Raw genomic sequence first — 10,905 nt, 5'->3', positions numbered from 1 at the left:
AATAAATATATAATTCAAGTTTAAAAAGTAAATGTAAGCCCTAAAATAATATGAATGCAAACTTACGCGTAAATATTAACTCTTCCGGTGAAACTTAGCTAGAATGCATCAAAAGTGCAGACTGCACGTACGTGCACACCACCTAAGGAACAGCAATCTTCATCTGTTTGCATCTCACTCCAAACTGAAACTTAAAAGTATCTATCTAATGAAAATAACCTGAACGTAACGAAATGTGCGAGTTCGTGAAATAAACTTATATTTTAATATTATATACCTAATACCTATTGCTTAACAAACTGTCCGTGGTCCGTCTATTGTTGGCTTATTTTTTTTGTTAACCGAAATTATTATAGTTAATCGTACTCGACAATTGGCGATTACAATAGATGACATAAAATATATTATAATATAAATCCATAGAACTTATATACTCAGTACCTATCTATATGGTCAATTGATAAATCGTATGTTCTTTTACAGAAATCTTTGTGATTTGCAACGTATCTATTCTGGTTTTCTATTTCAGTTGTTGTTTGCGTGCCATACGTAACTATAGAAACTAGACCAACGTTTATAGCCATTCTAATGCATTCTCTCGCCGGTGCCCCTAGAGTGGCCTAGACACAGTGTTGGGGAAGTTATATTTCTTTGGTAATTAAATTACAATACGAATTATAAGTTAGGTATTATGTTGTAGGTGCTTGGCCTTAAGGGAAACTCAATTAAAAAAAGAAAGAAAAAAATTTGGTTACATATGGTGTACATTTAAAGTTTGAAAAAATTTCAAAAGCTGATTCATGTTTTTGGACTTGGTGTGTTTTGCATGAACGGGGCGATATATTATTAAGAGGATGCCACACACGCATGTGTGGTCTCCGTTTTACAAATGTAAAACATAGTAAAATTGGTTTTGCGTGGATAAGAACCACTATATGGCTATAGTTATAGTTCAAGTTATGCAACCAAATGTTGCTATTAGGAAGAAGAGAACAAAAACAATTATTCTTCAAATCATGGAGGGCATCGGGCATACGCCCCCACAGCTAGTTCACTCCCGAACAAGCCACTGATATAGGTATAGAATCATGTTGTTAAGGTATTCTTTTGGGCTGCGTACGAGTTGATTCCCGGGTCATTCTATATTATTTTCAATATTTAGTCAAATATTCAGTCTATTAGCCTAACCCAAGAAACACCACGAGGAGGTTGCTGACAAGTTTCTCAAAAATGTTGTTCTCTTTATTTTTTTTATACTTTGAAAATCATTAAATTTTTTGTTAAAAAATTATTAGCAAAAAAATTTAGTAGGTAAAAAATTATTATTAAAAAATTTGGTAATTTGGTAAAAATGTATAAAACAACGTTTTTAAAAATTGTTACCTGGTAATGAGATTACCTGCAGTATACCGTGACATATAATGGGAATCAACTCGTACATACTTAATAATGACCCGGGAATCAACTAATACATAAAGTAGGAGTGTAGGACTCGGGAGTCGGGAATCAACTGCGTTTTTTTATGATTGTGGAATGTTAAACATTTTGGGGGACTTTTTCCTAGTGTGTGTGTAATGTGTATATCCATATACCAATCTACGTGTAGAACATTTTTTACATGTACTTTTTTTTTTCAAGTGTGGTACTTTTTTGTTTTTTACCACGATTTGATTTAAAGTAAAATATTATAATATATAAGGGTTGCTGGGTGCGTGAAGCCACTTTATTTATTTAAATTAAATATGTCTTTAATACCTAATTTACATTTATTATTCTGTTGATTTATAAAATGGCTAAAAAATTATGTAACATTATACATAATGGATTTGTTGTCTGTATTATGAAATAATTTTTTGTTGAATAAGTTTTTTAATAGGTGCCTATATAATATTATGCACTACACAGTTCCCTGAGAAATACAGTAGGTGCCTTATTGTATAAATTATGTTGTATGCAACAAGAAAAAAATTATATTGTGCATTCATGCAATTATGCATATTGCCTATCATTGTATATTGGTATGCAAAATATGTAATGCACTAATGCAAGTTACTAATGCAAGAGATCAATCATGAGCATGAGCCATGAAGTTCCTACTTTTAGAAATGTAGACCCCTGAAAATAAATAATGCAATCAGTATTAGAAAACCACAGATAAAGGGTCGTTTCTTCCATGATTTTTCGACGAAACACAGATACCAGTCATTCGGTATAGTGCGGTTGTGGTTTTTAGTATTTCCTGTCGTATGTTTTGTACCTAAATTTCTAATTTCAATAACTTCATTAACATTTTGTTTTTGTACAGCACAAACGCCACAAACATTAGTGCATTACAAACTCGTTTGCTGTATAGTACATACTGTATTGCTGTGTGGTCTGTGCTGTGTACACGGTGTTACGTTCTTGATAAACAAATTTTTTTATTAAACTGGTATGATTATATATTACGACTTAATAAATTCATTATCTCTTTACATTTTAATGGAATTCGAAATGTGTTGTTTTTCGACCAGTTTTTAAACCATGTGCCCTTATCCGGTTAGAAGAAAATGTAGTCAATGGTACCTACTCTTGTAGTCGATCATCGCACCACAAGTTGAAAACTGCGATCAAACAGCAAAATCGGCGATGAATTCAATATTTCAATATTCAATGTCTTCCAAAAAGACTTGTATGCTGCTGGCTGTATGCTTTCTATTTACATTCAGTCACTCTGTAAATGGTATAATCATTTTTTTAAATTGTCATTAATTTTGCAACTTAATACTTATTATAATGAATTATGATTATTTGTTATTATAGGTTTATCATGTTATTGTGACATATGCGCTGATTCAAACTACACTTGTGTTACCGATGGATATTGTTTCACGAGTATATCAAAAGATACAAGTGTTATTCGTCATTCATCTCGGTAAGTTTGATTTTTAATCATTTTTACTTGTAATGTAGTATGTTTGTCCTAAAATATGTATTATTATTTTCTATAAGTAATAATAATTTAAGTTATTACTTAGCTCTGAACTATATAATAGGTAAAGATAATGTAATCATTCAAATTATTAATAGTTAGACAACTATATTTTCCAGTACTGGTTTTGCTTATATTTGCTCATCAAATCAATTAAAACTTATATACTATATGATATATATTTTAACTAAGGTTCAGAAGTAATGTACCTCTTTCTCTAAAGGAAGTACATACAATTTTTTTTTTTAAAGAAGTTTTGAACCAAAAAATTGCAAGACTTTATATTAAGTCATCTATGGGAATTATACTGAAAAATAATTATTTTCATTTAGTTGAGTATTGAGCCCTTCTTAGTAATGGGAAAAATTAAGGCATTTTTGATGTTTGCAAATTATGTTATATTGTTGTGTTAGTTGCAGTGCCGTAGAAACAACATAGCTAAATGGTAGGGAACAATTGGAAAATCCCCCACCCTCTTTAAACTTTTTACCTAAGTAGTAAAATATTTAACAATTAGGAACAATGAATACAATTTGAATTGATATAAAATTCACATCAAACACAACGTGGAAGATTATCCACTCCAAAGCCAATGGCAGGGGATCTGACACCCATGTCCCTTCCTCCTTGTATATGCCACTGGTTATTTGGAAAAAGTGAATGAAAGATTGGAAAACTGCGCTGGAAAGGATGAAATTATGATAGGTAGAAATAAAACAGAGACAATTGTGTATGAATTTGGAGGAAGTAATTGAGAAGTTGATTTGAGCAAGGCAAGAGATTATGCAGTATCTAAGATGAACACGTTTAAGTATTTAGGATGGTATCAGAATGACAATTATGTGTGACCGTGCGGATGGATGATGTGGAGAGATGTATCAGATATTTTTAAATCATTGAAATTTAAAGGTAGGTAGATTTAATTAGCAGTAGTGAGCCTAGTCATGTTGTATGCATTGACTTGGCTGTGTATGTGTGGAGTGACTAGGGAATATAGAATAAGAAATTATAGTGTTGGAATGGCACCAATTGTAGATAAAATAATGAAGAATTAGTTGAGATGATTCAATCATGTTGGGATGGCATATTTTTTATGGTCAATCAGGGCCCCAAGGGCCAAACGAAACTTTTCGCCAAGTTTCAAAACTTGAGTATTTTTTGCAAGGCAACGCCTTTTTTGGAGCCCCATTGACTGGATTATTGCATTTGTGCATTTTATTACCAATATATGATATGTATATCTAATGATAATATAATTAATAGTTACCCAAAAAATAATTAAATAATACTGAAATCCAATTGTGTGTATGAGTTTTTAGAAAATATATATTTTATAATTGAGTTCATTTTAAAAATGCAATAATTTTTCATTGCTTATAAATTTATAACAATAATACTCCAAATCTTGGACCATCATGAGCTTGATGCGACAATAGCCTAATAAAACGGTCACTTTATCTTGTGCTGTGTTTTTCATTTACATGCTTTTCTATTTCATATCCTTACAAACAATTAAAGTTAACTTAATTACTAACAATTTTTATTTCCATTGTATATTAATTATTATATAATCAAAATTCACTAAATTTTATTTTCTTTATAAATTGTAACTCAATTATATTTTAAATAGGTATCTATGTATCTAACAGAACATTTTCATACATGAAATTTTCTTTAATCATTTAGATTAGTTCTGTTCTATCAATAATTTTTTGTAGCTTACAAAATTATACTTAGTATATCATGTCATGTTTTCAATAGCTCTATTAAATTTAAATCATATACATTTTATATAGTATACTTCTCCCTCATCAGTTAAAATGTTGTAAGTCATCGGAGAACATTCAAGAACAATCTTTTTTTTTTTTTGCATTTTCTTAAAATCATAATATTTTGTACATTTTAATTATTTAAACTTATGTCTTCATGTGTAATTTTAGCTGAAAAATGCAATGAAATTAAAATGAATATAGTTAAATTGGTTTTTAACCACATTTAACCTATCTTACTTTTTATGTTGATCTTTAATATTGGTATACTTGGTTCATTAGCTAAAATGTAGTTAGTAACAATTTCTGATATAATAAAATTATATCATATATAGTTATTTGATACATTATTATATTTAAACATATTACCTATTTTTTATAATTTACTATTATTTGCAAAAGCAATTTTATAAGTTCTTTCAAAAATAATGACAATATTATTAGAGGAAAAACTGGTCCAGGTTACTTAGACAAAACGCCGAAAATTATACTTAGTTCCAATGTACAAGACAATATGCCGTATCTTCAACGATACATACGGCATTTTTGCATAGCCTAGTAGTTTTATGCCGTATTTACCATGGATCAATGAAATATTGAAGAATTTATGATACCCATATTATTTTTGTTTTACAATTTTTTATTTTACTTAAGTCTTCATTTTTTTTTTTACATTTGCGATGTTTTAGCTCATGAGGTCATCAGTTAAACATTAGTACAAAAAAGTGTTTATTTATTAAAAAAAAAATAATAAAAATGTTGATTGAATTTGAATTTACATTTGCATTAAGTTAATGCTATTCACCTGAAACATTAAAAAAAATATTTTTTTTGTATTTATTTTGTTAAAATAATAAAACAAACTTAAAGATATTTATTTTCGGGTACCTTATTTACCCCGTTATTTACCTTTAGTATTTACTGTTACATTGGACAACAAGTGTTCGTTTGATGTTCTCAAATAAAAATTACTGCCCATTGTCTGTAAACAAATTTTTAAATGCCGAAAAACTCCTTTCAACATCTACAGACGTAATAGGAGCATATCGCATAAAAGCCATGTCATCAAAGCTGAGATCATCTGGGAGAGACGTTCTGGACAGTTCAGTTCCCTCGAGAATTTTCGATATATTGCAAATTGTATTAAGTCCCGTATTTTTTTCCATTAAATTTTTTAATTTTAAATCATTCCTCTTTATTAAAAATACTAGAAAATGAACTAAAAAAGAAAAATATGACCTGAAAATGCGAAAAAATGACCTAAAAAACTGAAAACGTCAAAAAATGCAAAAATATGCAAAATAAAAGTTTCATAGATGAATTTGTAATTATATGATTCAAATTATGTACTTACAAAGCTATGTTTTACAATCACCAAAAAAAAAATGCACTTTCCCATAAATTCACAGCCCTGATTATAGGATATATTATATTATTAAATATGCGTATACAGTTTTTACTCTATAGGAAAAATGTTAATGCTACCTTTACATCTCTATGAAAAAAAAAATATAAAGCCCAACCCTAGATATGTTTCTGTGTTGTATGTATTAACTATTCTGATTTCTGTGAACTGCCTATAAGCCTTGTCCTATATGTTAAAAGATATATTAAAAATTATAAACATTTTTTTGGATGAGTAATCTTTAAAACTACCCACTAATTTTCAAGCCAAAAATTAATGTGTAGACAAATCTAGGTTACTTCCATATAAACCATATTCTGTCTACATTTTTTTCCTTATAATTTGGTATTGTTTTCACTTTTCACAATGAGTTCATCTTATTTAAATTACTGATAGGTGGCTTTAATTTTAACTTTTAAGCAGACATAAAACTTTATTTATATGATTTAAGTGATTTAACCCAGCCTTCTATTGAATTTATTTCCAAATTATTCTATATTTTGTAAATTATTTTTACTTCTAGTTCTTGAATCGTTGTTAAATTTTTTATGTATATACATTTTACAGTTTGAGTATGTATAAAAAAGAAGGGATCATAATTACATTTTTAAACTCTTTATTTATTATTGCTGTTTTAATTATAACACAACCAAAACAATTAGTATTTTTCATGGTATAACATTATAACCACAACTTAAAATATAAAACCCTATGTACCTATAATGTATTTATAATTAGGCATATTTTAAATAATTTGTATTGGGAATTGGCTTTAAGTTGCTTGCACAAGTACCAGTTTTTCCCACCAGAAAAGCCAAATATTTGTTTTCGAAGAAAGTTTCTGGATGAAATCTCAGTGTCGTGTTGCCAGGATCGAGATTATTGCAATCGTTGGCTATACCCAAAACTGGTTGAAGTTAAACCTACAGGTCTATATACAATTTATGTGTGCCCTTTGTAATTGTTGTTGAGTTTATTTGGTTTTCCCAACTAATATTAATATTTAAAGGTAGAAATTCTTTTTAAATCAATATTTTAACATTAATTTTTTTTATATTTGTTTGTTTGTTCGGTTTTTTTAATAAATAAATAATTTATTATTGTTATTTTAAAATAATTTTTGTCAACTAAACTAATAATAACTGTAGGCTAACATTTAGGTATTGTGTGTTAATTAACGCGTTGAACTTTGATAACTGTGCTCGTTTTAGGTGTTTGGAGAATAACATAGTGATCCCACGAGAAAAACCTTTGATATGTCATTACATTAAAAAACATAATGATTCATTTGTAACCGAGTGTTGTAAAGATTATGACTTTTGTAACCGAGATCTTAAGCCGACACTACATATTAAGCTTCCAGGTAGAATTTGTTTTTTATTTTCTAAAATAATATTTTTTTCTAATTATTGCATGGATTTTAATTAATAAAAAAATATATTATATAATATATACTTAATGTACCTATTTTTGCAAAATAAATATGTTTAAGAAACCAATTGATTTAATAAATTTTGCTATTGTTTTTAAATTTTTTTTTAAAGAATAATAAATTATTAAAAAAATAATTCATATTATTTTACATACACAAAGCACATAACTATACTCTATTCAACTTAAGAAACTTAGTCGTTGTCCGACTTCTGCACAGATGGCGTGGATTCATTACGAGCACGGACCTCGAACAATCCGCTGGCGAGAGCATCACATTTAATTAGTTCATTGTTGACAACTTACGTAAATAGTTAGGGTCCCGGTGCCAGTTTTTCAAATTTTCCACAATTCTATAAAATTTCAAAATTAAATTTTATATTTTAGTTGCCACCTCAATTATAAGACTTTCCACTAATCTACTACTCGATACTTATTTAGGAGGGGGTTGATAGGGTTTGATAGAAAGAAATGACTTTACGGGAATAATTCTCAAGCTTTGTAGAATTGTCGGATTTTGATGACAATTTTTTTATCTGAAAGAAGACTTCCTACAGCCCGCATCAATCTCTGATTTTGTATTTTATTTCAAATAATTGTATTAAAAAAATTATAAAAAAATACTTTTTATCTTGTATTTTTTAGATATATTATAAAGTTTTAGAATAAAATATTGAAAAAAACAGGGATCAATGCGGGCTGTAGAATATTTCCCTCTTGCAATTAAAAAAAAAATTATGAAATTTGGTTGATTCTACAAGACGGTATCGTTATTCCCGCAGAGTGTATTTTTGAGGACAAAATGGCATCGGCTCTAGGCGCCTTAACTTAAAATGTATTTTATACTAATTAATCACATGTGCGGTGCGTTGCTGTGAATATGCTATACTTTGTCTATTTTCACGTGTCGTTAGTGCACATGGATGGGGGGGGGGGAGCAATGGGTGTTACTTAACCACCGCCATCAAAAACTGGCCACCGCAGACTGCGTTTCTTAAGTTGAATAGAGTATAATATATATTTCTTATAATATACATTATTATATATTATAATTTGTATTATTCATACATAAATGCTGTCTAAATACAGACGATTCATTGAATGACCATAAAAAGGAGAGATTGGGCAAATGGGAACTGGCTATTATAATAGCCGGCCCAATAGGTGTCGTATGCCTTGTTGTCATGCTTATTATGAATTTTTGGGCTGGATCAACTAAGCGTCATAATATTAGATATCTACGAACCCCTCGAATCATAGCGGCTGATCAGCAACCTATTTTAACTGCAGCTGTTTCTTTGAGAGACATGATTGAAATGACTACTAGTGGATCGGGATCAGGTTTATATGCACAAAATAATCATTTTGTGTATTTTAAATTGCTTAATTTGTATCAAATTTTATAGGATTACCACTTTTGGTTCAAAGAAGCATTGCTCGTCAAATCCAACTTGGTGTCCCTATTGGTAAAGGTCGTTTTGGAGAAGTATGGCAAGGAAAATGGCGAGGAGAACAAGTAGCTGTAAAAATATTTTCATCTAGAGAAGAACGGTCATGGTTTAGAGAAGCTGAGATATACCAAACAGTTATGCTCAGACATGATAATATTTTAGGATTTATTGCTGCTGATAATAAAGGTGAAATCTGATCATCTTAATTATAATCTATGTTTTTATTGTAACTAATAATAATTTTAGATAATGGCACTTGGACTCAATTATGGCTAATAACTGATTACCATGAAAATGGTTCACTTTTTGATTTTTTGAACCGAAGTACAGTAGATACAAATGGAATGATTCGTATAGCACTGTCTATAGCAACTGGTCTTGCTCATTTACATATGGAAATTGTTGGCACTCAAGGTAACATACATTTATAATTACATTGTTTACATTTTATATTTAAAACTAATGCATTTTATGAATTTCAGGTAAACCAGCCATTGCACATCGAGATCTCAAATCAAAAAATATTTTAGTTAAATCCAATGGAACTTGTGCTATTGGTGATTTAGGACTTGCTGTACGATATGATACTTCTATGGATACAGTCGATATACCATTAAACCACAGAGTAGGCACTAAACGATATATGGCCCCAGAGGTAATATTTTAAGAAATTTAATTTATACAATTTATACTTTAATGTTTTATGTTTTAAAATCATTGCACAAACCATTATTTATATTATTATATTTTGAAGCACATAATGGTTCAAAATGTTTCAATAATCTGAAGTCAGGGTTCATTATTATTTTGATCATATTATGTAACTCAATTTATTGGACCAATAACTATTTATCCAACCAATATATTTTTGTGCAGCCTCCTTAATGTTATATTTTCATGAATAGGTTTTGGAAGAAACGATCAACATGAATCATTTTGATTCATTTAAAAGAGGTGATATTTATGCTTTGGGTTTAATACTTTGGGAAGTAACACGGAGATGTTATGTTGATAACATACACGAAGAATATCAATTGCCATATTATGATAGTGTACCATCTGACCCTACTATTGATGAAATGCGCAAAGTTGTTTGTTTAGAAATGAAACGTCCACCCATACCACAGAGATGGAATGCATACCCGGTAATACAAACAAGTTATTATAAGATTTTCTTTATTAAAATGTTTTGTCTTTTATTATTTTATTTTAGTGTTTACAAACAATGAGTAAATTAATGCAAGAATGTTGGTACCATACTGCATCTGCTCGTCTTACAGCATTACGCATTAAAAAAACTCTAGCCACGTTGGGTGCCATGCAAAGTCATAGTATTAATATTAATATTTAAGGACTTAATGACCTCTTAAAAGATAAACCTCTAGCTGCCAATAGATTATCTACAAACATATTGTTTACAATTTCTGGATATGTAATTTAAGTTTAATAGGTTATGAAGTCTCCTAAAACATTGTATGTGCCATTTTATTCTTCAAAAATGTGATGGTATAGGAACTATTTTATATTTAATAACTAATACGTACTTATTAACTGTGTGTTTTTGTAATCATCATACTTGGTTACCGTAACAAAACTTTTGAGTGTTGCAAATTGTATCATTTTATGAACAATAATTTATTTCAACTCAAAATAATTTTAAATAACTAAAAAAATTTATTGGTATTGTTGCAAATTTGAAATTTCTATAAAAAAAAATATATTCTGGACAATAGATATTTTATATTTGCATATAAAAAACTATATAAAATGAATATTTTTTGCATGGTTATTAACCATATTTTTATATAATTCCCATTTTTTTTCAAATTAAAATTTTCAAGAAAATTTGTCAATAAAACCTATGTTCACCACTAGGAT

General features: G+C 28.9%; 1 protein-coding gene across 2 annotated transcripts; it reads left to right on the top strand.

Annotated features, from left to right (window-relative positions):
- Positions 1-2,239: 2,239 nt before the first annotated feature.
- LOC100164283 (TGF-beta receptor type-1) lies at positions 2,240-10,629 on the top strand. Of its 2 annotated transcripts, none has more exons than XM_001942982.5 (10): positions 2,240-2,431; positions 2,514-2,722; positions 2,803-2,914; positions 6,923-7,074; positions 8,666-8,917; positions 8,983-9,213; positions 9,274-9,441; positions 9,510-9,682; positions 9,933-10,172; positions 10,241-10,629. In XM_001942982.5, exons 2-10 carry the CDS (start codon positions 2,629-2,631, stop codon positions 10,376-10,378), a joined length of 1,560 nt encoding a protein of 519 aa, XP_001943017.2. In that variant the 5' UTR covers positions 2,240-2,431; positions 2,514-2,628; the 3' UTR covers positions 10,379-10,629. The 2 variants fall into 2 exon arrangements, with proteins under 2 accessions (XP_001943017.2, XP_003245019.1); XM_003244971.4 differs by lacking the exon at positions 6,923-7,074 and adding an exon at positions 7,357-7,508 and having other exon boundaries at positions 2,244-2,431.
- The last annotated feature ends 276 nt before the right edge of the window (positions 10,630-10,905 follow it).

This window comes from Acyrthosiphon pisum, chromosome A1, assembly GCF_005508785.2.
Source record: "Acyrthosiphon pisum isolate AL4f chromosome A1, pea_aphid_22Mar2018_4r6ur, whole genome shotgun sequence".
NCBI classification, from domain to species: domain Eukaryota; kingdom Metazoa; phylum Arthropoda; class Insecta; order Hemiptera; family Aphididae; genus Acyrthosiphon; species Acyrthosiphon pisum.
The sequence above is the reverse complement of the archived record's forward strand: the minus strand, read 5'-3'. Positions and strand labels throughout refer to the sequence as shown.